The sequence below is a fragment of the Ochotona curzoniae genome, unplaced genomic scaffold (assembly GCF_017591425.1).
Source record: "Ochotona curzoniae isolate NIBS_2020 unplaced genomic scaffold, NIBS_Ocur_1.0 contig_3520, whole genome shotgun sequence".
Taxonomy (NCBI): domain Eukaryota; kingdom Metazoa; phylum Chordata; class Mammalia; order Lagomorpha; family Ochotonidae; genus Ochotona; species Ochotona curzoniae.
Genome location: NW_024465894.1, coordinates 12,790,109 through 12,816,280, shown reverse-complemented (window position 1 = coordinate 12,816,280; position 26,172 = coordinate 12,790,109). Strand labels below are relative to the sequence as shown.

The window sequence follows — 26,172 nt, the reverse complement described above, 5'->3', positions numbered from 1 at the left end:
TGAGTCCCCGCCTTTCCTTCAGTCTTAGGGAAAGTCCTCAGCGCGGTGGGCAGCGCCCAGTTGCTGATGTCGCAGAAGTTCCAGCAGTTCCGGGGCCTCTGTGAGCAGAACTTGGTGAGTGCAACCCTCCCCTCACCGTGGGCACCAGGCCTCTGTGAACCCCGACAGAAGGTGGGGTCACCTCACCTGCCTGCCGAGGTGGGACACATGTCCACAGTGACACCACCAAAGTGGTCACAGGAACATACGTACAGGTGACAACGGAAGGAAGGCACGTGGGGGTCTCCTCTCCCGTTAGTGGGTCGGGGCAGTTTGGTCTCCAGGGCTGCTGTTGTGGAAGCGAAGGGAACCCCGGGACTCCTCCCCATGAGGCCATGGCAGAGGCCATCCCCGTCCTCCCGGTGTGCAGGGACGCGTGCTCACGGCCAGCCCCCATGGGGACGTGCAGGCCCAGCCTCTGCCTCCGGCCCCGCTGATTGCCCTGTGTTCACAGAACCCGGACGCCAACCCACGGCCGACAGCCCAGGACCTGGCCGGGTTCTGGGACCTGCTGCAGCTGTCCATCGAGGACATCAGCATGAAGTTCGATGAGCTCTACCACCTCAAGGCCAACAGCTGGCAGCTGGTGGAGACCCCCGAGAAGAGGAAGGTGAGCATGGAGCAGTGCGGAGGGGAAGTCCAGGGACAAATTCCTGGTCGGCAATAACGCTGCCCACATCGGTCAGTGCTGCTTGGCTCCTTCTCCGTGTGTCGTCTTGAGCGGGGCTCACGTCCATCACCGTGCGGGGTCCATGCGTGGCGCTTCTCCAGCATGCCGCTTGTTCTGCGGAGCTGAGGCTGCCCCCGGACGCATGCTGTCCCGCCCTGCATGTTCAGGAAGAGGGCTTCCTGGCAGGGGCCTGCCACCTGGGGGAGCATGGAAGGAGGGGGAGGGGTCCCTCCTGCTGGGGGCCAGCCTCATCCCTGAGATTCAGGTTTCCTTCTGGGGGAGCACGCGAACTGAGCGGGGTCCCACCCCTGGCTCTGGCGGGGTGGGGGGATGTGTCCAGCTCGCCCAGCCTCAGCTTGCACTCGCTCCTGTGCCCTGTGCTTTTCCCACCATCATTGCTTCCTGTGGCTTCTTGACTCTACATGTGTTGCTTGTGCCCGGGGAGTGGGGGGCAGGCTTGGGTGGAGAGAGGCTGCATGAAGGGGGTAGTGCCACAGCAAGCAGGGGCGCCTTTATTTGATTGGGGTTCCCTCCTCACTGTCTCACTAAAGGAAGAGAAGAAACCACCCCCTCCCGTCCCAAAGAAGCCTGCCAAATCCCGGCCGGCCGTGAGCCGCGACAAGGGCTCCGACGCGAGCGACAAGCAGCGTCAGGAGGCCCGCAAGAGACTGCTGGCAGCCAAGCGGGCAGCGTCCGTGCGGCAGAACTCGGCCACAGAGAGCGCAGACAGCATCGAGATCTACGTCCCCGAGGCCCAGACCCGTCTCTGAGGCCGGGAGGGAGACCAGTGCAGACCATTAAACTCATGCGAACGCGAGTGGAACAAAGCCTCCTCAGCCTTCAGTGTGGTTTCCTCGCCAGAGACCCTAGGCCAAAACTGACACATCCAAGGGCTCACAATTTGGCTTTTTCGGGTCCCTCCCAGCTTTAGGTTCTCAAGACTTCAAAGAAATGCCAACAGCGATCACAAAACTAAAAACTCCTTTTTCCCTCTTGCTGGCCGTGGCGGAGGAGTTGGATGGACGTTGGCAGTGCCCCGGCCTCGGCCCTTTGACTTGCTGTCTCCAACAAGAGCTGCGACTCGCTTGTTTACAAGAAGACCATGGCCCGAGGGTGGCTTGGGCACCTGCCACGTCCTTCCCCTTCCTGGATGCCCCTACCCTGACCTTGGAGTTTTCTCTTCCATTTTTCTTTTCCCTTCTTCAAAGCTCACACAGGAGTCACCTTGTGGCTAGCGGCCTGGTGGTTCTCAGCCCGTTTGGTGGTTGAGGGCCCAGAGGTCAGAGATGGACACGCACCCTGCCCTGCCCCTAAGCACTCACACACGCACGCAGATGCAGCTGCTCCTCCAGGTGCCACGCACCAGCCCTCTGCAGCGTCCAGCAGAGTGGGACTTCCGTCCAAGTGGACCAGGAGGGCTGTGGCCCTGGGGGACCCAGAGGCGGCCCCCGTCACCACATGCCAGGCTCTCGCCTCTTCCTTCTCTCCGATCCTGCTCCTTCAGCAAATTGAGGACTCAGCGTGGTGGACCCCGTTTTCCAGGGGTCGCCTGGTCTGGGCCGTGCCGTGTCTGTACCTACCTGTACATATGCACATAGACCCTAGAGTGTATATTAACGCCCATCTGCCCACCCATGCCCACCAGCGCCACCACCGCCGGCTCTCGGGCACCTGGCAGGAGGCGGGGGTGTGAATAGCATATATTTTTACATGTACTATATCTAGGTATGTGTACAAGTGTGTGTAAAAATATATACCTTGTGTGTAAGCAGCCCCTTTCTTTTGGTCTCCCACCCTGCCCCAGCCTCTGACCTTTCTGTTCTGTTCTGCTTTTCCACCCTGATCCTCCTCTCGCCTGCCCTCCGTTCCCAGACCTGAAGTGTCACAAGCCCCGAGCTGCCAAGGCCTGGGTCTGAGGGCAGGGTGGGGCAGGCAAGGCCAGAGCCAGGCCCAGCAGCGAGTGCAGCACACGAAGGGCAGCTCAGCACCAGGCGTGCAACTGCGGCATGGGGGGGCTCCCCCTGATGAGCCCAGGCTCCATTCTGGGGCCCCTCTCCAGCTTGGCCACCGTCCATGACCTTGGGCAAGTCACTTTGACCTCTGTGTGCCTCAACTTCCTCCTCTGTAACATGGGGACAGACCCTGCCCCTCCCTACCTCACAGGCATGTTGTGAGAATAAATGAGGTAACGTGGACCCCGGACTCCTGGTCTTCTTGGGGGGGTGGGTGAGCAAGCGGAGAACGGCTGCCCCCAGAAAACGCAGCCAGAGCCCCTCCTCAGAGTGCATGGCAGGATCCCAGCCCTGCAGTCTCCGGCCCACGGCTGGGAACTCAGCACAGCGCTGACCTTGGCCCTTCCTGTGCAAAACACTTCACCAACAGCTGTAAGTCAGAGCCTGGATGGGCAGAGTCCACGCCTGTACGGCCCACACTCGGGCCACACAAGCTTCAAACTGCTCATGCCCCTTCTGCCCAGCAGGTACGAGCACCCACCCACTGCCAGACTGGTGCTGCCCGAGTGAGGGTGCAAATGGAACACAGGCAGAAAACAAAATACAGTGGGAGGAGGAAGCCTCTAGGGGCCTGCTGCAGCTCCAGACTCCAGGCAGGAACCTATGGGGTCAGGTTTGGGGATTCACCTGCTGTGAGAGGTGGCATGGCATGGAGAAGGTGGCGCTAGGGACAGGGCATGCCAGGCAGAGAAACCCATAGGTACCAGTTTCAGGTGTCAGTAGTGTCCTTGGTGCCAGACGGACAGCCAGACAGCTGGTCTCCCTTAGTCCAACCTCGCCAAGATGCCAGCGACCGCAGGCCGAGTCACCAGGGCCTGGCTTGGTTCAGGCTGCCCTGCCCTTCCCCCCTGGGGGCCAGTGCCTGAACCCAGGACTCAGTGGGAGTTCTCATTTGTTCCTATGCCAAAGCTTCTTGGCTGTGACCCTGCTCCCAAAGTCCCAGCCAGGGGTGACTGCACTGCTAGTCAGAGGCTCCGGGTTGCTCTAGGCCATGTTCGTGTTCCTGTCTCCAACACCATGCTGGGAGTTGAAGGGAGGGGGCAAGTACGGGGCCCAGAGGTGCCTGGGGTGGGACTAGGACCTCCAGAGCCCTGGCGTTTCTGCAGGAGGAGGAGGGGGCTGCTCCAGGCAGCAGTGCACTGAGCACCTGTCTCCGGGAATCTGCAGGCAACGTTTGTGCCTCCTCTGTGCTCTCGCTTCTGGAGGCATGGGCTGTCTGTCCCCGAGCCATTGAAACCTGGGTGGTGGATGTAGTATTTCCCCCCAGCGGACATCAGGCAGCTCCTCAGGACAAGGACATTCCCGCATGACGACACCATCTCCACCCTTCACACTGGACAAAGGCATGTTCCATGGGTGGTACAGCCTGCAATGCATCCCCCATCCACACTGCCTCGTGTCCTGCCTCCTCCACTTCCTATCCAGCTCCCTGCTGCTGCACCTGGGAAAGCAGCAGATGAACCAAGTGCCTGGGCCCTGCAGGAAGCCCACGCGGCAGGAAGCCCACGCGGCAGGAAGCCCTGGATAAAGCTCTGGGCTCCTGGTCAGCCTGCCCCAGCCCTGGGAACTCTAACTAGCGAGTGAACCAATGGATGGAAAAGCTCACTCACTGTAACACTTTCAAGTTAATAAATGTTTGAAGGGAAAAGGAATGCTGCAGGCAGAAGCCCTTACCCAGGAAGGTCCTGGAGCCCACGTTTCACCCCCGGTGCCTCAACCCACCCACTGTGCACTCAAGACTCTCCATCAAAACCAGCTTCCTCATCTTTTTGATTCCTCTTACTGCTGACATTTTTTTAAAGATTTATTTTTATTGGAAAGGCAGAGTTACAGAGAGGAGGAGAGACAGAGAGGAAGATCTTCCATCCAATGATTCACTCCCCAAATGGCCACAACAGCAGGAGCTGAGCCAATCTGAAGCCAGAGCCAGGAACTTCTTCCAGGTCTCCCACGTGGGTACAGGGTCCCAAAGTTTTGGGCTGTCCTCGACTGCTTTCCCAGGCCACAAGCAGGGCCGCTGGGATTAGAACCAGCATCCTTGTGGGATCCCGGCACATTCAAGGCAAGGACTTTTAACTGCTATGCTATTGTGCTGGACCCACTGCTGACATCTTAATGTGCCTGAGCAGCTTATACCATTTGGATTCACCTCTTTTCCCTTGACTAGATTTGTATTAAACAACCTTAACCAGCAGATGACTTACACGGCGTGAGGTGGATATCACTTCCCAGTCTGGAAGGCTTTTGTCACTTCCCAGTAAGGCTGGCAGCTTCAGAAGCCCCGTCCTCAAGGCAATGGGAGCGGACACAGGAAGGCAGCTGAGGGGAAGCACCCTGCCCAAGCCTGCACGATGACCAAGCGAGAGTACTGAGAGTACCACAGGTCCTGACCACGTCCTCCAGCCCCGGGCCGGGAGGTCACGGTCGGCAAGCAGGGAAGCCAAGGCCTCCCTTCCGGGACTGCAGGGTCCCTGCGGGCATGCGCGCTGCTGCATCATCTTCCAGCAGCAGCAGAACCAGCTTCAGAAGGAAATGTGGAGGAAGCTGTGTCTCCTGTCTGTCCACACCTGGAGCTGGCCAGCGCTGTCAGCACAGCTCCGCAGCCGCCCTGCCCCTCCCAGGATGCAGGCCCCATGCCCCTGGCAGAGCCCTCCACGAGCCCAGGGAGCATCTGCCTGGCCCTCATGTCAGAGAAGGCCTCTGGGTACCTGGCCAAACCAGGGCAGTGCCACCACCTGCTGCCTGCTTGCAGCCTGAGTCGGGGAGTCGCTAAGTGATGCCTCCTCCACCCGTGTGGCCGAGTCTCCGCACTCCCTTCTCCCCGGCCCTGGCACACAACAGGGTCACGAGAACTATCTCCTGCACAAAGAACCGGCTGAGGGAAGGTGATGTGTGAGCCTGGGTCCAGAGGGATCCCCCAGGCAAGCGGGTTGCGAAGGGCACAGCAAGCTAAGCAGGAGACATGTTCTTGCTGTGGGTACAGGAGCACCAGTTGGCATCAAGCTGAAGAAGAGACATTTGGTTTGGAACTGTGGGTGCCAGGCCGAGGAGGGTGTCCATCAGGGCCAGTGCAAGTGGAGCAGAGACCAACCCCACTTCCATGAAGCCTGGATACCCCAGCCACGCCAGTGCCAGGTCTGTCTCCAGGAGGGCCTCTGGGCCTCTCCCTGCCCCAACCTCTAATCCTCTGTACCCTGGCAGCTCCCACCACCTCCAGCTGGATGCCCACCAGGCACCTTCCAGCCCCACACACCCACTGCCCAGGCAAAGCAGGCAGGCAAAGAACCACAGTGGCAGCCAGTGACTGGAACCAAGCTGCTGGAGGCTCAGAGGCCAAGTTAACCCCAAAGCCACACACCCCAATTTCTCAGTGGTAAGTATGCTGATGAAGGGGGCACTTCAAAAGGCTTGTGGAAAGTGGAACCAAAGTTTAAAATGTTTTAATTAAAACAAACTCATGCATAGTTTTTTTTTTTCCACAATATATATTTTCTAAGAGCCTTCTGAAGCCCTCCTGTACATGGGGAAGAAATGTAGCAACTTCATAACAGTTAAACCTGGTGGGCTGAACAGGTGCACAAAGCCTGTGCCCCCAGGAAGGGGAGACTGGTGTCACACATCCCCAGCATTGCCACTAGGAACCAGTACTCCGGAGCAGCCCGTGGGCGAGCAGCAGGCATGGCTCCAGGCTCCCCAGGGCCCTCTGCGGTCAGAAGCCTGTTCTGAAATTCAGTAGCTGTGACAGCTGCCTAGCAGTCCACCTAGTAAAACCTCTGTTGCATTTTACAAATTACATCAAATTTAAGTTTTTCTTGTTTTAGTTATTTTTAGTGATGTTTACATATTTGATTAGGGTGATGAGGGTCAAGGGCTACAGGAAAGTGGGTGAGATCGCCATTTGCACGTTCTCTTTTTTTCCTTCCTGTATCTGGGGGAAGGGGACAAACAAGGAGAGAAGCCACCCCCAGCCTCCCAAACATCTCTGCACCCTGGGATGGAGGACAGCCACCTGACACCACCCCAGGGTCCCCAGTGTGGGGCATGCTCCGAGAGTCCTGCTCAAGAGGTTTCGGTAGTTCAACGGTTCTGAATTGCTGCCAGTCTCACCACTCCAAGCACGGTGACATCGCTCCAGAAGCCACTGGCTGACACAGTCCACCTTCGAGTCTCCGCTCGCCCAGATTTTCACTGCCAACACTTCTCCACTTTTAGAAGCTGATTTTTACAAGCTGTTGTTGCACTGTAGTTCTTTATATATTTTTATATTAATGCCTTATCAGATGTATCATTTGTAACTTTTCCCATTCCACCATTCCAATGGGTTTTTCAGGTGGTTTTTTTTTTTTTGTTTGTTTGTTTTTTAATAAAACTTAGTCCAGGTAAGTCTGCTCAGAGGTGCGGGTGTCTGCATCTCCCAGCCATGTGGCTGTAATCCCTGTGGCTAGAATCCCTGCCGGGCCAGGCTTCCTGCTGGGTATCCTAGCTCCCCGTCCACCACTGCTTGTGTGTGGCCAGTGACAACAGAACCAGGTTTTGCCTGCTGGCCACCCAACAGTGGGCTCTGGGGTCTTGGGAGTCTGGAATTACTGCCTAGGGACATCCATGGATAAGGCCACAGTATGTGCAGGTGAGGAATCCTGAGGGACACTCAATGACAGGGTCATGGTACTTGCAAACAAGGCTGGAGAGACAGAACTGACCCAGCAGTTGCAACCACCAGTGTATAAGATGATTGGGGTGACGCAATGTGCCAGACCTGTACTGGCAAGCACACGTAAGAATCAGGTCTGAGATCACCTCAGATGAAGTTTCTATAAGGATCCCCCCAACTGAATCGCTGGACTCAGAACCCCATTCATGGAGACAAATGCAGGTCCCATGGTCTGACTGTGGAGCATGTGTCAGAGCCGGGCCTCCTCAGTGGCTTAGACGGAGCAGGGGACAGCATATCCAGGTGCCCATGGAGGACATGGCAGCACAATGAAGTCTGCAGAGGACACCTGGTACCACAACAGAGGACGGAGGACAGAACAAACTGATCAACTACCCCAGCCAAGTGTTGGCAGTGAGTATCTGGGCAGAGACTCTAAGATGAACTATGTCAGCCAGTGGGTTCTGGAGAGATTTCGTCGTGCTTGGAATGGAGAGACTGGCAGCAATACAGAACCGTTGAACTATCAAAACCACTGGAGCAGTGCCCTCAGAGCACGCCCCATGTCAGGGACCCTGGGATGTTTGGGAGGCTGGGTGGGGCTTCTCCCTTTGTCTCCCCTCTTTCCCCAGATACAGGAAGGAAAAAAAGAATGTGGAAACAATGGTCTTACTTTCCTGTAGCCCTTGACCCTTTGTGCCCTAATCAACTAAGTAAAGATCAACATAAAATAATAATTTTAAAAAGTGGGTGAAGAACTAGAACAGACATCCCTCCAGAGTTACCTGAAGAACTGGTCAGCCTATGAAATGACAGGTTAAATGATACAGGACTGCACATCAAACTCATGATGGGGGATCCAGCATGGTGGCATAGCAGCTAAAGTCCTCACCTTGAACATACCGGGATCCCATATGGGTGCCAGTTCTAATCCCACTGGCCCCACTTCCCATGCAGCTCCCTACTAACGGCCTGGGAAAGCAGTCGAGGACGGCCCAAGGCCGTGGGACCCTGCACCCGCGTGGGAGACCTGGAGGAAGTTCCTGGCTTAATGGGGTCGGGGGTGGGGGGGAAGCAAGTAAGAGAAGACAGCAACATGAAGGTGAAGAAACTGGAAACTCTGTCCTGTGGATAGCAATGTAAAATGGTGCAGCCACTTTACAAAATAGCAATGGATGTTCCTGAAAAGACAATAATAGACCAAACACCTTGGCGATTCCACTTCTAGGCATAAGTCCAAAATCACCAAAAACAGGAACTTGAAAAAATATTTGCACATCAGGTTCATGGCACTGTTATTCAAAACAGCTGCCAAGTGGAAGGAGCCTCCATGTCTATGCCGCAACGAAGCAGCAGGGACTCCACAGCACGAATGTGGATGCGTGGTGAACGGCCCTCAGCCTTGGTAACCCTAGGGACATAATGTGCTTTGGGATCAGCCAGCCACAAAGGGACAAACATTGCATGGTTCCTGTTGTACAAGGAGATTCCAAAGGATGAGCTTATTTTGGTGCCCAAAAAAAACTCAGTGTTACTTTTCTAGCCCTCCACACACACTTTTTTAAAGATTTCTTTCTTTTGAAGGCAAACTGCAGCGAAACAGGGAAAGAGATGTTCCACATACTGGTTCACTCTCCCAATGACTGGACCAGGCTGAAACCCAGAACATCCATCAGGGTGCTCTCCCTGGTGGGTGCAGGGACCCAGGCACTTGGGCCACCTGCTGCTGCTTTCCCAAGGTGCCTCAGCAGGTAGCTGGACTGGAAATGGAGCAGCCGGGACTTGGCTTAACCTGCGCTAACACTAGTCCCATTTTCTTAATATGCCTCTCCCATGGACTGTTCTGAAGCCCTCTCCCACAAGGCCCCTAGAGGAACAAATCCAGAGAGTGGATATGAACACAGAATGAACACACAGGCGGGACAAGACGTGCGCACGGAAGGGGGAGAACAAGGCCAGGTGAGGGGATACCGCTGCTGCATGACTTCTGGAACTCTGTTGTAAATCTTTCATTTCAAATTAACACAGAATGGTGATGGCCGGGAAGATGGGGCACACTTTCAGTCAGGGACCATGAGATGGTCCTGGAGAGGGATGGTGGCACAACCCAGTGGTGACTGCACACTCCGACACACCAGGCAGCCCATTTTGCCCCGCACTCTCCCCCGCACACAATCAGGCAGACACACAAGGGGACAGCCCGTGAGCTGGGGCTGGGTCCTGAAGGAGCAGCACTTCTAAAAGGACAAGAGTGGGATAGCAGGCACAGCCTGAAGCGCAGGATGTTCCATAACTCGGGCAGCACGGGACCAGTCTGGGCTGGCCACCGGCAGGCAGACACCTAGGGAATCTCCTTTTTAGGAGACAATTCACTGTGATGTTTAGGAGAAGGCGGGACAAGACGTGCGCACGGAAGGGGGAGAACAAGGCCAGGTGAGGGGATACCGCTGCTGCATGACTTCTGGAACTCTGTTGTAAATCTTTCATTTCAAATTAAAAACCAATTTTATCCAACCAAAACAGAGTCTCTCGCAGTTGCCCCCGCCCATCCCAATTCCAAAGGCGTCTGTGGCCCAGGGACTGTCCATCTCCGTGGCGCGCGCTGAGAGGCCCGAAAGGGATCCTCGTGAGGAGTCGCCCCACAGCCCCCCTGCTCCAGGGGCTCCTCTCCTCCTCCACCCCTCAGGAGGGGCCCATGCCTGGAGCTGCTGGGTAAAGGCATCCCCGCACGCCACCGCGAGGGTATGTACCCTGACCCCTCCAGGACCAGCAGGAGGGCATGAACCTGCCCCACAAGGGAAGGCAGCCGCTTTCCCAGGTCGGCGCTTGGCGTCCCAGGACAAGATGGGGTCCGTGGGCACGCTCCGTCTGCCCCACCACAGAGCAAGGTACCACCTGAGCCAGCCTCTTCCCTGCCGGCCAGGACCCTCGGCCTCCTCTGCCCTAGTACAGCCCCTGCAGGCCTCCTGGAAGCCTGAGGCCGGGGCTGGCAGGGAATGTAGGGTCGCCCAGGAACGCCCCCGCCAGTGCAGCCCGTGGGTCCAGGCCAAATAAGGCCGGGCGGGCTGCCGCGGCCCCGCCCCCGCCGCGCACATTTTTCTGCCTTGTAAGGCCGGGGCGCCCGGCCCCGCCCCCGGCCCCGCCCCCAGCCCCGCCCCCGCGCGCAGTCAGACCCGGACCCCGACCCGCGCCCGCCCAGCTGCCCCGCGCTCGGCTCCGCGTACCCAGCCAACACCTTCTCTGCACCAGGTGGGAGCCCACATAGCGCCGGGCCAAGGTCTCCGCAGCAGGTGGCCTGATGGCCTCAGCTGGAGATGGAGGGGCTGGGGACTGGGTGTGGGTGGCGATAAAGGTTTCCCACCCTTTGGTCGGGCAGCCTTCTGTGAAGCTGTTCTGGGTTATGAGACCCGTGTGCATCCTTAGAGGGGTGGAGGGCAGAGTGCTGGGCTCTAGGGCACGGGGGGGGGGGGGGGGGCAAGAGTGCCAGAGGGTAGCCTGGATGAGGAAACAATGTGAGCCTGGATGAGGAAACAATGTGAGCCAGGCTGTTCCTCCCCCATCCCTCCCCAGCATCCAGATCCCTGCCCCATCACCTCCCCTCACACCCCAGCACAGGAGACCAAGGTTAAACTTGGGACCCTCTCCACTAGCACTCACAGTGTGCCAGGCACCACTCTCTGTGCCCAGCGGTGCCTGTAGGCAGAGGTGGTCAGCCAGGGGGCTGGCCAGGGCTTCTGTTTCCCTGTTCTCTACTACTCCAGCTCTTCCGGCAAACAGCTGCTAACTCGGCCTCAAAACTGGAAGCTGCTGCTGGCACTGCCTGGCCAGGGAGTGCTCACTGGGGCCAGGCATGGCTGGGGGCAGTTTAGACATCTGTAGGAGAGAGGTGCCATCCTGTCACAGGCCCGGCCCAGGCTGTGTCTGACACCTGGAGGGACAGATAGATGGGAGCTCCAGGGCTAATAGTCTGGTTGTCCCTGAACCCCCTTCTCTCAAGCAAGCCTGGCTACACCCAGGCCCTTGGTTGCCTCAGGCCCCCTGCCAGCCTTCAGGTAGGCTGTGCTTCTTCCTTGGTGCCAAACAGGCCACCCGTTTACCCTGAGACCTCAGAGCACGGCCCTCTCTCCTCCCTCTCCCCTCCTTGGGCCTGTTCTTCCTTCCGCACAGTGGGGTGGCCCTGGGGACCTGCAGCAGCTGGCTGGGATCCCAGTGCTGGGGTTTACATCTCAGACGGAGGATGACCGTAACCAAGTCAGAGGACAAAGGCTTGGAGATGGCTCACGGCCACAATCCGAGGCAAGAAACAGGCGACCACGCAGAGCCTCTTGGGGGCCTGGACCAAGGGGCTCAGGGTCAAAGGAAAGAGGATTAGTGGTCCCAGAGACTGCCCAGGTCCCTCACCTGGCCTTGGCTTCCCCATTGCACAACGGAAGCAGCAGGAACCGCTCTGCGGGCTGCGATTAGTGCGACTCTTGCGGGGGAGTATGGGCACCCCCAGGGTGAGGCAGAGACCATGGGAGCTCAACCAGAGGGTGGCCATGGGAGCCATTGAGCTGGGCTGGAGAAGGGACCCAGTGGGAAAGTCTGAGACTGGCTGGGCAGCTGCCAGAGGTCAGGGTGGCAGGACCACATGTGACAAGAGGTCCAGGCTGTCATGGTCAGTCAGAGGCCCAGGAGGCTCACAGAGCCTTGAGTGACAAGCTGAGGAAGCCCAGACTTGCTCTGAAGGAGGGCAAGAGTGTCAAAATAACAGGTGCATGTCTGGGCCTGATGGGGCAAGACAGGGGCCAGGTTTACACAGGGCAGTTAAGGAACCTTGCACAGTACTGGAGCTGGGAGGGAGTGAGGAGCAGAATCTATGATCAGCCTGCCCCCACCACTGCCCTGGCCACTCAGGGCCACAGCAGGCTAGAGGGATGGAGGCTTTGCGGGAAGACCAGGAATGTGAGGAACGCAGGGCGGCTGCCTCCCATGGACAAGCCCACCTGGTCACTGGACAGCCATGCATAGTGCAGGCACTCCTGGGATTAAACCAGATAAAGCCTGTTCATGGTTGGCATCAAGCCCAAACCAGAGTATTTCACCAAGTCACAGCCAAAATAGCTTAAGCTTCCCTTGGCACTGCGCCCGGGAATCCCTGCCACGGGGTGCTCCTCACATCTACACTGCCAGAGCTGGACGCCTGGGCTCAGGGATGGGAGGCTGTTCAGGAGCCCACTGGGCCCTGCCCCTCTGCTGCTGTGAAGGTCATGTGGCAGGAGCCCAGGAGCTGGGGAAGGCCTCATGTGCCAGGCTCAAGAGCTGAACGGTACTCAGGGGAGGCAGGCAGGTGCCCTGTCCCACAGCCACACGTCCCTCCCTGACCCTTTTCTTGCAGGGAAGCCCCACCCACCTAAAGCCAAGATGTCCAGCAAGCGGGCCAAGGCCAAGACCACCAAGAAGCGGCCACAGCGAGCCACGTCCAATGTCTTTGCCATGTTTGACCAGTCCCAGATCCAGGAGTTTAAGGAGGCCTTCAACATGATCGACCAGAACCGCGACGGCTTCATCGACAAGGAGGACCTGCATGACATGCTGGCCTCGCTGGGTAAGCAGAGCCAGGCCTGGACAGGCTGGAGACTACCCACCACCTAGAGAGCACTGGCCGTATGGGGAACACATGGGAACCACCTAAGAGGGCAGCTGTGGTTGGCTGTGTCCACTTGACAGACAGGAAAACTGAGGTCCCATGCTGGCCATGAGCCTGTGTAGGCCGACCCAGAGTGGGATTGGCCTGGGGACACGTGTACACCCAGCTGCCTGGTAGCATTTTATGAAGAGAAAGAACTGTGCAACCAAGGGAAAGTTTGGGGAAGCCTCATCCTAGGGGGCCAGTCACCCCCAGGTTCGCTCAGCCTCTGACTACAGTGACTGCCCAGAAGCAGCAGCTTCAAGCTGAAAGGGCTCAGGAATCCAGCCCGCTGACTCGTGTTCAGTGGGAACCTGCGGCCCAGAGGCAAGGTCCTGCCCACAGTGCTCCTTGCTGGTGTAGGCCACAGTCAGCCGCTTGGAGCCCCAGCTTCAAACAAAGCACTCGCTATAGGGGGAGTCCTCATGTCCATCATGTCACAGGACCAGAGCATCCTGGGTCAGCCCTGGCACTGCCCCTCCTGGGGACCAGGACCCTCGTGGGGGACAGCCACAGCACACCATCCCCTCCCTTGGAGCCCAGCCTCTCCCTCACGGCCGAGGAAGTGAACTCCATGGCTATGACCTGGACTGTCCTAGGATCACTGGAGGCGTTGGCCCTAGGTGCCCCTCTGGGGTCTGGATGTCACAACCCCTCCTTGGCATTGCAAGGAGACCAGGACAGAGGCCGCGCCCTGCCCCTGGGACAATGAACCCAGGACAACGCATGAAGAGTCTATAACTCAACTCGGGTCCACAGACCAGCCATGGCCTCCCAGTTAAAAACAAAAGATGAGAACAGCAGAGTAACCGCAAGCCAGTGGCCCTCGTGCCCAGAGAGGTGAAGGAGTTCTTCCGAGGGCACACGGCTACTGAAGAGTGTGCTGGGAACCTGGAAGCAGATTCCAGAGGCCCAGGGCCACCGCTCATCACGATGAGTGTGTAGCCCACCTAGTATTTGCTTTCACAATTGTTCACGAGACAGGGAATGCTGCAGCATGGAGGGGGAATTCAAACTTGGGTCTGTGACAAGTGTCCCACCCTTGAAGCCAGGTTGCCTGGGGTGGGTGCTGGCCCCACTCTTTACTTGGTGAGTCTCTCACCTCTGTACCTTGGCTGGGGCGCGGGGTGCGAACCTCACAGGAAGGCTGGCAGGAAGGTGGACTTCTGGAGTCCCTCCAAAGCACGCCACCCGTCCCTGTCTGGGGCACCGAGGGAGGGGGCAGGAGGTGGGACAGCAGCACGAACGGCACACCTGCCCCAGGGAAGAACCCCACGGACGAGTACCTGGAGGGCATGATGAGTGAGGCACCGGGGCCCATCAACTTCACCATGTTCCTCACCATGTTCGGGGAGAAGCTGAACGGCACAGATCCCGAGGACGTCATCCGCAACGCCTTCGCCTGCTTCGACGAGGAGGCCTCTGGTCAGAGCGGCACAGCCAGGCGCTGTGTTTGTGTTTCTGTGTGTGCATGTGTGAGCGCAGGGTGGGGTGCTGTGGGGTGGGCAGGGTGGGTCCCCGACTTTAGTGCAGCCCCCAAGGCCAGAGCAGACGTCGGCCCTGCCCCGCTTTCTATTGCCAGAACAGCAAAAACCAAGTGGCTTGTTCTCGCCCCCCCAACGCCAGGCCCGAGCCCCCCATGTCCACTGGAATTCCCCGATTGTGATCTCGCCAGTCTTGCCATCACCTGCAGAATCCATCCCCCCCCCACAGGTCTTCATGAAGACCCCCGGTCCCCCAGCTAGTCTTCCCAGGGGAAACACAGAGTGACCATGGCATTAGAGAAAGCTCTTAGGGCCCTGGTGACCACTGACCCCAGCTGCCTTCACAGCCCCTGCCAGGGCACAGAGGGGCAGGGGACACTGGGCGCTCCCAGCCCAGGACCATGCCCTGATGGAGGCAGGGCCTGCCACAGGTTTCATCCATGAGGACCACCTGCGAGAGCTGCTCACTACCATGGGCGACCGCTTTACAGACGAGGAGGTGGATGAGATGTACCGCGAGGCGCCCATCGACAAGAAGGGCAACTTCAACTACGTCGAGTTCACCCGCATCCTCAAGCACGGTGCCAAGGACAAAGACGACTAAGCCCTCCGGCCTCCCCTCCCCCCACAGCTCTGCACACGGCTGCACCAGCTCCACCCCCAACCTCCGGGACTGGCTGGGACACCCTCCCTGCTGAGGTCCCAGCTCCCATGGACTGCTCGGGCCAGGGAAAGCACAGTGCTGGGCAAGAGCACAGGCTGACCAAGCTGAGGTGGACACCTCTTCCAAACCCCAGAGATCTGGGGTTGCTGGGGAGGTTGAGCCCCTACAGGGAAGGACCGTCCTCTGGGGAAATGGACCAGGAGGCCCTGAGAAAAAAAGCTTTCCTGAGAGCCGGGGCAGTGGTCAGGGCGTCCCTGCACCAGACCCCGTGTCACGTGCTTCCCTCACCAAGTTCCCCTCCTCACACCCTGGGGGCCCCAGAGCACGGCGCACACCCCCCAGAGAGTGGGTTCACAGCACTGTACTCTGAAGAGGAGGGTCTCCAATAGAAGCTGAGCACTGCTTCCGGCTCTGCGTGTCTGTGGCTGGTGGGGTGAAGGTAGAATGGCAGCCCTGGCCCCGGCTTTTCAGAAGGAGCCTTCCTCTCCAGCCAGGGGTCCCCGGCCTCAGGAGCAGAGGCCCCCAGAGAGGGCTATGCGGAATCCTCCAGACTACCAGGGGGAAGGGCATGGTCACCACCTTAGGGCGCTCAGGAGGGAGGAGGCAGAGGAGGGGAACCACAGGAACCCCTACAGGAGAGGGCCCTGGGACAGGTCAAGGCCACACACCTGGAGGCCCAGAGCCCACCCCTGTGAGCTGCTTCAGTTCTCTGGGGAAGTGGGGGTGGGGAGGTCCTGGAAAGCACAGGGAGGCTTCTGGGGTGGTAGGAGGGGCATACCAGCCAACAGGGTAGAAGTGAACAGGCAGGGCCAGCAGCAGGGCAGGCCTCTGCCCTGTCTAGCGTGCCTCCACGCCAGATAGCCAGGGTCCCTGCTAGGTACCAGTGACAGGGACACTGACAGCAGGACCTGCGGCCCAGAGGGGCTGGACACTAGCCGAGTGATGGACAGCACACCAGGCCGGCGAAGCCCTGTGTGAAGTCACTCTGTGGGTGCAGGGAGGGCCACTCACAGCCCAGGGGACCACTGGGACCACAGCCAAGTGGGCAGCAGCTGCCCCAACCACAGCTGCTCCTGCTGCACTCCAGGGGGAGCCCAGCGCCAGCCGCCTACAGGCACAGGCAAGGCAACCCTGACCACAGCCCCCCAAGCTCCCCGAGTCAATTTCAGGTGGAGCCAGCTCCAAGCAAGTTCCAAACAAGGCCTAAAGAAACGCCATCCCAGCCACTCAGCCCCTACATTGCCTCCTCCCTGCTGCCAGCCCCGAGAGGAGGGCCCAGGGGATCAGAGGACACCCCAGAATAATACAGACTCTCAGCAGCATGAGATGCCTTCTCTGGAGGAGGCAGGGCCACATCCCAGGATTCTTGCCTCCACTCTGCAACCAAGGAGAGGAGGGACCATGGCCAGTGCTGTCAGGGTCAGACAGTGGCAGAGCGTTGTGGCCCCAGATGCAGGACCCTTTAAAAAAAGGACGTGACAAGGATAACACTGGGACCAAGCAGAGAATCCAGAAGTAGACGCAGGTATTCCCAGCATGCTTTGTTGTGCAAGTGGACATCCATGGGCCCTCCCCCGACACATGCACACAAACTGACCTCCGCCTCCCACCTCCCACATCTTGGTTATCATGGCCCAGTCCTGAATATAAGACATACATAATCAAACACCTAAACAAAACCCAAGGAGAAACTCTTTGGAACCTAGGACTAGACAGTTTCTGGCCCTGACCCAAAGCATTATCCACAAAAGGAAACAGGGACAAATGATGTCACAAGAATTAAAAAACGTTCCTCTATGAGATCCTGGACAGAAAGTGGCCTAGAAAAGTTACAGACTTGCGGGGGGGGAGACATTTGTCACCCACACATCTCAACAAGGCCTATCACTTAGATCACATGAAGGCCTCTCAAAACAACACTATGAAGCAAGCATGGCAATTAGAATACAGACAGGACAACAGGTGTTGGACCAGAGACCCTCAGATGGCCAGCGGGCCCCTGCAAGAGGCTCACGGGGGGGCCACCCTGGCAGTGCCAGCATCCCCCATCCAAGTGCTGCTCCAGAGTTCTGTCTCTGCTCCTGACTCCAGCTTCCCTCTAGTGTGCTAGAGCTGTAGAGGTTCAAAGACACCCACATGGGAGGCCACCCAGCAGGAAGCCGCCCACGTGGGACGCCAAGAACCCAGCTTTGCTCTGGCCTAGCCCCAGGTGTTGCAGGAACGTAGGGAATGAACAAACAGATGGAAAATCTGCGTGTGTGTGTTTGTTTCTGCATTTCAAATGAAATGAAGCCAAAGACAATTTTAAAACGGCACCAAAGCTGCAGTAAGAACAAAGAATTCTAGGAGAAGCCACAGAGGGAAGCTGACAGTCCCACTGACATGTAGCAGCTAGGTGACAGGAACACATGCTTGCTCTCTAGGCCCTGCAGCAGCACTGCAACTTCAAATGAGTCAGTTTTACCAAAAAGTGCTAGGACAATACAAAATTCTCTAGCACGATAAATGATAATCATATTGATCTGATCGTTACACATTATACGCAAGCAGTGAATTGTCACACTGCACCTCAGGACTATGTATAATAAAAAAAGAAAAAAAGCAACACGGTGTGTGGTATTGCAACACTGAAGTAAAGATGACAAGCGGGGTGCCCACAGCCCAGTTCCCTCCCAATCCCAGCTTTCTGCCCATGGGCACTCATAGGACAGTGGTAAAGGCTCAGGTCCTTGGGTCCCTATGGGGGTGTGGACTGAGCTTATGCCTTCTGGCTTCAATCTGGGCCACCACGGCCACCACGGGTATTCGAGGAATAAATCAATGGATAGATTTACTATATCTTGCTCTCTCTCCTCCCTACTCTATCAAAAAATAACTTAAAAACCATTTAGAAGGCCTGGCGTGGTGGCCTTGAGGATAAGCCCTCACCTTGAATGCGCCGGGATCCCATGTGGGCGCCCGTTCTAATCCCTGCTGCTCCACTTCCCATCCAGCTCCCTGTTTGTGGCCTGGGAAAGCAGTGGAGGACGGCCCAAAGCCTTGGGACCCTGCACCCACATGGGAGACCCAGAACAAGTTCTGGGCTCCTGGCTCCAGACTGGCACTGCACCAGCCGTTGTGGTCACTTGGGGAGTGAATCATCAGACAGAAGATATTCCTCTCTGTCTCTCCTACTCTTTATATATGTGACTTTGCAATTTAAAAAAAAAAAATTAGAAACAAAATAAAACCAAGGGGCCCAGAATGATGGCTTAATTGGTTAACCCTCCACTTCCACCAGGTCTCCCATGTGTGTGGGTGCAGGGTCCCAAGGCTTCAGGCCATCCTCCAATGGTTTCCCAGGCCATAGCAGGGAACTGGATGGGAAGTGGAGCAGCCAGAACATGAACCAGTGCCCGTATGGGATCCCGGCATCTGGAAGGGAAGGACTAGCCAGTTGAGCAACTGCACTAAGCCTCCTAACTGCCCCTAGATGAAAACAAACAAACACTGTTCACCAAGGCGGGGCATCACTTGAGAGGACCTGAAAATCTTTTCTAAAGTTTAACAAATTTCCTAGCTTTTTTTTCCATACTGATCGTTTGTACACAGTAAGGCCAAAAAAATTATAAATATTTTGCATCTTTCCATGTTTATTTGTGTTGAACTTTATAGAACCACCAGATGCTTCACTGTAAGACAAAGTACTGTCTGGTTGAAAACAACACAGGGCCTAGCAGTCGCCTAGTGGCTAAAGTCCTCACCTCACATGCACCAGAATCCCATATAGGCACCAGTTTGTGTCCCGATTGCTTCACTTCCCATCCAGCTCTCTGCTTGGCCTGGGAAAGCAGTTGGGGACCCTGTACCTGTGTGGGAGACTTGGAAGAAGCTCCTGGCTCCTGGCTCCTGGCTCCTGGCTTCAGATTGGCTCAGCTCTGGCTCTTGTGATCACTTGGGGAGTGAACCAGAAGACAGGAGATCTTTGTTTCTGTCACTTCTCTGTAAATCTGCCTTTTCAATAAAAATAAATAAATCTTTAAAAAATGAAAAAATAGGGCATGGGATGACAGCGTAGCGGCTAAGGTCCTCACAGTCAATGCAGCAGGATCCCATACCGGCACCGGTTCTAATCCCAGTAGTCCCGCTTCCCGTCCAGCTCCCTGCTTGTGGCCTGGGAAAGCAGTTGAGGACGGCCCACAGCCTTGGGACCCGGCACCAACGTAGAGGACCCAAGAAGAAGCTCCTGTCTCCTGGCTTTAGATTGGCTAAACTCCGACCGTTTCAGCAGCTTAGGGCATGAACCATTGGACAGAAGATCTTCCTCTCTGTCCCTTCTCCTCTCTGTATATCTGCCTTTCCAATAAAAATAAATAAATCTTAAAAAAAAAAAGAGAGAGAGAAGACATATCACAATAGCTGACACATACAGCTTTATCTTACTAGCATTTCTGTTGTCAGCTTTTATGATTTGAAAAGGCAGAGAGAGAGATTTCCCATGTGATGGTTCACTCTCCAGATGACTGCTATTGCTGGGGCTGGGAGATACCAGGCACTCCTTCCTGATCTCCCACACCATGGCAGCTCATGTACTTAGGCATCGCCCACTGCTTCCCAGGCACACAGGTTGGAATTCGGATCAGTGTATGTGCTGCCAAAGTGAGCACCAGAATTTGGATCAGAAACTAAAGCTCTGACATGGGATACTGGAGTCACAGGTGGGGGCCTCACTGGTGCTACCACCACACCAAACCTCCCAGTGACTTAATCACCCATAGCAATTATAATTTTATTTTAAAAAAAAACTTACTGATTTTTATTGGAAAGTCAGATTTACAGAGAGAAGAGGAAACAAAGATATTTCAACTGCTGGTTCTCTCCCCAAGTGGCTGCAATGGCTGGAGCTGAGCTGATCTGAAGCCAGAAGCCAAGAGCTTCTTCTGGGTCTCCCACACAGGTGCAGGATCCCAAGGCTTTGGGCCATCCTCCACTGCTTTCCCAGGCCAAGCAGAGAGCTGAATGGGAAGTGGAGCAGCCAGGACTTGAACTGGTACCTATATAGGATCCTGGTGCTTCAGGGGGAGGATTAATTAGTTGAGCTACTGTCCCCGGCCAAGCAATTATAAATGTGAACCAAAATGAATTTCTAATAAGAAACTAGAAATATGTCATTGTGTATATATTGTAGCAACTCAACAAAGCACACAAAATGTAACCACACCTACTAGAGTCACACACATTTTTTTATATCTTCCTAAAGTATAAAATGAACACTTTTCTAATATGACCCAAAAGTACAGCTGCTTTATAATGTATAAAAGAAGCACAACCACAGGCCCTCAGCTGTAGGCAACTGTCTAGGTTGCCTTGTACAGACAAGTGTTAGACTGCTGGGAGAAACGCAGCCAATAGCTGCAGCTTTATTAATGCCAAATATGTGTTAACTAGTTAACTACACCAATTTGCCAGCATAGTTATCTATTCTATCTTTTAAAATTTATTTTTATTGCAAAGTCAGATATACAGAGAGGAGGAGAGACAGGAAGATCTTCCATCCAATGAATCACTCAACAAGTGGCTACAACAGCCAGAGCTGAGCTGATCTGAAGCCAGAAGCCTAGAGCTTCTTTTTCTAGGTCTCCCACGTGGGTGCAGGATTCCAAGGCCCTGGGCCATCCTCAACTGCCTTCCCAGAACACAAGCAGGAAACTGGATGGGAAGTGGGGCCGCTGGGATTAGAACAGGTAACCATAAGCGATCCCAGTGCATTCTAGGTGAGGAACTTAGCTGCTAGGCTACCACGCTTGACAGCAAGGAGTGGCCCCCTTCCTCTCCTCCCCTACAGACACAGGATCAAAAAAACACCTGAAACCTATGTCCCAACCACTTTCCTCCATACTTGGCCCTCCTCTCCCTAACTGGAAGTCCACATAGGCATGTACCCCTCTCAACTATGTAAACAATACTAAAAAGAAAAAAAAAAATTAAAGCACAAAGGCACTAAAATATTACTTTACAGCCAGTATTACAATGTTATAACTCACTTATAAATGAGTCAAATGCAAATCTACCCTTTCATTAACTTGAATTAAGATTAGCTCAGGCGTGGGCATTTGGTGCGCATTAGTTGAGGGGCCAGTGATGTAGCACTGAGGGCTAAGCTGCTGTCTTGGACGCCATCATTCTATATGGGTTTCAGTTCACATCCCAGCTGCTTTATTTTCAGTCCAGCTCCCTGCTGATGCACCTAGGAAAACAGCAGAAGGTGGCCCAAGGGTTGGGGCCCTGCTAGCCACATAGGAGACCCAGAGAAGTTCTTTGACGCTGGCTTTTACCTGACCCAGCCCTGAATACTGTGGTCATTTGGGAAGTGAACCAGTGGATAGAAGATCTCTCTTTCTCTCAACCCTTCCTCTGTCTTGGTCACTCTCCCTTTCAAATAAATAATTCTTAAAAAGATTTTATTGGAAAAATAGGTTTTATAGAGAGAGACAGAGAGGTCTTCCATCCATTGATTTGTTCTCCAAATGGTCCCAACAGCCAAAGCTGGGCTGATTCAAAGCCAGGAGCTTCTTCTGGGTCTCCCATGTGAGTGTAGTGTCCAAAGCTTTGAGCCGTCCTCCACTGCTTTCCCATGCTACAAGCACGGAGCTGAATGAGAAAAGCAGCAGCAGGGACACGAACTGGTGCCCACATGCTATGCTGGCAGGTGCAGGTAGACAATTAGCTGTAGAGCCATGGCACAAGCCCCATTAAAGAAGCTTTAAAATACACAGTTGAAATAATGTATAAAGTTACCTTAAACCTATATCAACACAGTGTGTATGAAACCTAAGTTTCATTTTTGCACTTCCGTCTCTTCACCAATATATTTCACTGTTATATAAGCAAGCATTCCAAAATTTAAAAAATTAGAATTTGAAACCCATCTGGTCCCAAGCATGTGTATTGAAGACTAGTCAACATGTACATCACAAGTAACAAACCACACTTTTTGTTGACAGTGCTGCAAATGCAAAAAACGCAACCTGTAAAGTGTCCCAGGCATCTTGAGGACATGTGGTACTACACTTCGCCACAAGGTGTCGTCCAAGATAACGGAGCAAATTCCAAACAGGCTTCCCAGCACAGATGCCAGTCACCTAAGGTCGCCTAGCAGACAGCCACTCCAAGACGCTAAATTGTCATGTCAGGAAGTCCTTGACAGCCTCCATATAGATTTTCCTGCCTGAGTACCCAGGGCAGCACTGTACCACTGCTTTCACCCACAACATGGGTACATGGGTAGGGCATCAGGCAAACTGGCAGACATGGCCACCAGAGGGCGCAACCCCACGTGGGCATCTGTGGTCAAGGTTAGGAAGCTACCTGCAACACCTGTAGCTCGCAGTAGAGAACTAATGATGCTAGGTTCTTGCTGATGCAAATCTGGGAGGCAGCAAGTAATAGCTTAACATACAGGGGTCCCTGCTACCCAAGAAAGTGAGCCAGCTGAGTTCCAGACTCCCAAATTTGGCCTGACCCTGTAGAAGCTTTGTCCATTGAACATATCTGGGGACTGAACCACAGGATGGAAAAATTTCTCATCCTCTTTCAAATTAATTTTTAAAAGTGAAGCTAGGGCCCGGCGTGATAGCATAGCTGTTAAAGTCCTCGCCCTGAACGCACCAGAATTGCATATGGGCGCCGGCTCTAATCCCAGCAGCTTCACTTCCCATCCAGCTCCCTGCTTGTGGCCTGGGAAAGCAGTCAAGGACGGCCCAAGGACCCTGCACTTGTGTGGGAGACCTGGAAGAAGCTCCAGGCTCCTGGTTCCCGATTGGCTCAGCTCCAGCTATTACAGTCGCTTGGGGTGTGATCCATCGGATGGAAGATCTTCCTATATGTCTCTCATCCTCTCTGTGTATCCACCTTTCAAATAAATAAATAAATAAATCTTTAAAAAAAAAGTGAATGAAGGCTATGGGGTGGTGGCCTAGTGGCTAAAGTCCTCGCCTTGTATGCTCCGGGATACTATATGGGTGCCAGTTCAAATCCAACAACTCCACTTCCCATCCAGCTCCCTGCTTGTGGCCTGGGAAAGCAGCAGAGGATGGCACAGGGCCTTGGGACCTTGCACCTGTGTGGGAGACCTGGAAGAGGCTTGGGGATCCTGGCTTTGGATCGGCTCAGCTCTGGCTATTGTGGCCACTTGGGGAGAGAACCAGCTGATGGAAGATCCTTCTCTCTGTCACTCTTTCTCTAACTCTGACTTTCCAATAAAAAAAAAATGAAGTTAAATTATTTGAACTAAAAAAAGGAAGGCTGGGCCCGGCGCGGTGGCGCAAGTGGTTAAAGGTCCTTGCCTTGCACGCCCGGGATCCCATATGGGCGCCGATTCTAATCCCGGCAGCTCCACTTCCCTTCCAGCTCCCTGCCTGTGGCCTGGGAAAGCAGTCGAGGATGGCCCAAAGCTTTGGGACCCTGCACCCGCGTGGGAGACCCGGAAGAGGCTCCTGGCTTCGGATCGGCATAGTATCGGCCCGTTGCGCTCACTTGGGGAGTGAATCATCGGACGGAAGATCTTCCTCTCTGTCTCTCCTCTCTGTATATCCGCCTTTCCAATGAAAAAATAATAAAAATAAATCTTTAAAAAAAAAAAATTAAAAAAAAAAAAGGAAGGCTGTTGGGCCCAGGGTGGTAGACTAGTGGTTAAATTCCTCACCTTGCACACGCTTGGATCCCATATGGGCACCAGTTCCAATTCCTGAGGCCCTGCTTCCCATTCAGCTCCCTGCTTGTGGCCTGGGAAAACAGCAGAGGACAGCTTAGGGCCTTGGGACCCTGCACCTGTGTGGGAGACCCAGGATTGACTCCAGGCTCCTGGCTCCAGAATGGTGCAGCTGCAGCCACTGTGGCCGCTTGGGGAGTTAATCAACAGACAGAGGATCTTCCTATCTTTTCTTTCTATATATCTGACTTTCCAATAAAAAATAAAAACAAATCATTTTTAAAAATGGTGGCTGAACCTGTGGTATCACAAGGCCTGTCTCATTAATGTGTTCTGGGAGGAGGGGAGAAGGCAGTCCCCAGAAAGGCAGTCCCCAGAAAGGCACAACGCAGGGAGGAGGTTGCTACCAACTGAGGGAGCGAAGAGAAATTCCCATGAGCACTGCTGTGGGGGAGGGAGGGGCACACACAGCCCTGGGAACCCTGCCAGCAAGACCACAGGTGGAGCCCCTTGGCCTCAGCCTCCCTGGGTTCCCAGTAGAAGCCCAAAGTTAGAATCCTGAAGAAATATCAGTTCACTGAGGAGCAGGTGGCTCTAGAAATTTCTACAGAAGAAAAAGTAGGTCAAGTCCAGAATGACTGGGGACTTTCCAGCTGCAATACTGAAAGCTGAGAGACAATGGAGCAAGGCCTTCTGGGTACAGAGCCCAAAGAACTGAAAGCAGGAACACAAACACTGCACCCCGACACTCATAGGCTCGGTCCTCAGGGCAGCCCAGGTGGAGGCAGCCCAGCGTCCGCTGAGGGATGATTCAATGGCCAGACTGTGACATCTCCACAATGTGAACGCTTTCCAGCCTGGAAAGGAATGAAATTCTAACACACACTGTAAATAAATGAACCAAAAGCACATAGGCTAAGCCAGTCACAAACAGGCACGGATTGTGTGGTGCTGTTTATGTAAATTATCTACAGAAGCTGGCATCGTAGCACGGCAGTCCACTCTTTGTAACACTCATATCCCGTATCAGACTGCAGGTTCAAGTCCTCACTCCCCTGCTTCTAATCCAGCTTCCTGTTCGCACACCTGGAAAAGCAGCAAATGACATCCAAGTACTTTGGTCCCGGCCACCCACCTAGGAAGCCCAGAGGTCCCAGCTCCCGGCTTTGGCATGATCCAGTCTTGGCCACTGCAGCCATTTGGGAAGTGACCCAGTGGATGGAAAAGATCTTTCTACTTCTCAAATGAAATACATGAATAAATCTTTGTTTAATAAACATTCTCATTCTCATCCATTTATTTTTAACAAAAAGTTACCTACAAAAGTCAAAGAAAGTAGAGAGCCTGGCACAGTGGCAAATTAATGCTCCATTTGCAAGCACCAGGATTCCCTATGGTTCATGTCCCGGCTGCCCCACTTCCCATCCAGCTCCCTGATTGTGGTCTAACAGTATAGGATACCCCAGAGCCTTGGGACCCTGCACCCATGTGGGAGACCCAGTCTATATCTGAGTGCCTGGCTCAAGGCCTAGTCACTGCACTTCAAATCCAGCTTCTGCTAATATTAGCTCTGGGAGGTAGCAGATGATAGTTCAAGGACTTTAGGTCCTGTCACCTGCACGGGAGACCTGGATCACGTTCTAGGCTCTCGGCATTGGCCTAGTCCAGCCCTGGCTGTGGCACATCCGTCCATTTGGCTGTGGTCAATCGGGAAATAAATCAGCAGATGAGAGCACATTTACTTGTCCAAGTGCTCATGTTCCCCCACTGCCCCATCTCTGCCTCTCAAAACTGACTCATAGGGCCTGCTGTGACAGCGTAGCTGTTAAAGTCCTCGCCTTGAACGCACCAGGATCCCATATGGGCACATATGGGCGCCAGTTCTAATCCCAGGCAACCTGCTTCCCATGCAGCTCCCTGCCTGTGGCCTGGGAAAGCAGTCGAGGACGGCCCAAAGCTTTGGGACCTTGCACCCGTGTGAGAGACCCGGAAGAGCTCCTGGCTTCAGATTGGCTCAGTTCCACCTTTTGCAGCTGCTTGGGGAGTAAACCATTGGACAGATCTTCCTCTTTGTCTTTCCTGCTTGCTATACATCTGCCTTTCCAATAAAAATGAACAAATCTTAAAACAAAACTGACTGACGAAGATTTAAGCAACTTTCAGGTAACATTCTGAAAGACATAAATCACTTCTAGGTAACACCACAACGCACCTCACCAGCAAAGATGAAACAAAAATTTAAGTCACAGAAGCCAGCATCACGGTACAGTGGATTAAGTCGTCCATTTCAATGCC

General features: G+C 54.7%; 2 protein-coding genes across 8 annotated transcripts in view; both read left to right on the top strand.

Annotated features, from left to right (window-relative positions):
- DLGAP4 (DLG associated protein 4) overlaps positions 1-2,904 on the top strand; it is a 64,885-nt gene extending 61,981 nt beyond the window's left edge. For all 6 annotated transcript variants that reach the window (XM_040981531.1, XM_040981532.1, XM_040981530.1 and 3 more), the window contains 3 exons: positions 23-114; positions 494-649; positions 1,261-2,904. In XM_040981531.1, the coding sequence (XP_040837465.1) occupies positions 23-114; positions 494-649; positions 1,261-1,479 (467 nt within the window). In that variant the 3' untranslated portion in view covers positions 1,480-2,904. The remainder of the gene's footprint in view (positions 1-22; positions 115-493; positions 650-1,260) is intronic.
- A 7,636-nt stretch (positions 2,905-10,540) lies between these two features.
- On the top strand, positions 10,541-15,590 carry MYL9 (myosin light chain 9). Of its 2 annotated transcripts, XM_040981537.1 has the most exons (4): positions 10,541-10,621; positions 12,750-12,959; positions 14,304-14,465; positions 14,956-15,590. In XM_040981537.1, exons 2-4 carry the CDS (start codon positions 12,776-12,778, stop codon positions 15,126-15,128), a joined length of 519 nt encoding a protein of 172 aa, XP_040837471.1. In that variant the 5' UTR covers positions 10,541-10,621; positions 12,750-12,775; the 3' UTR covers positions 15,129-15,590. The 2 variants fall into 2 exon arrangements, with proteins under 2 accessions (XP_040837471.1, XP_040837472.1); XM_040981538.1 differs by lacking the exon at positions 14,304-14,465.
- Positions 15,591-26,172: the final 10,582 nt, after the last annotated feature.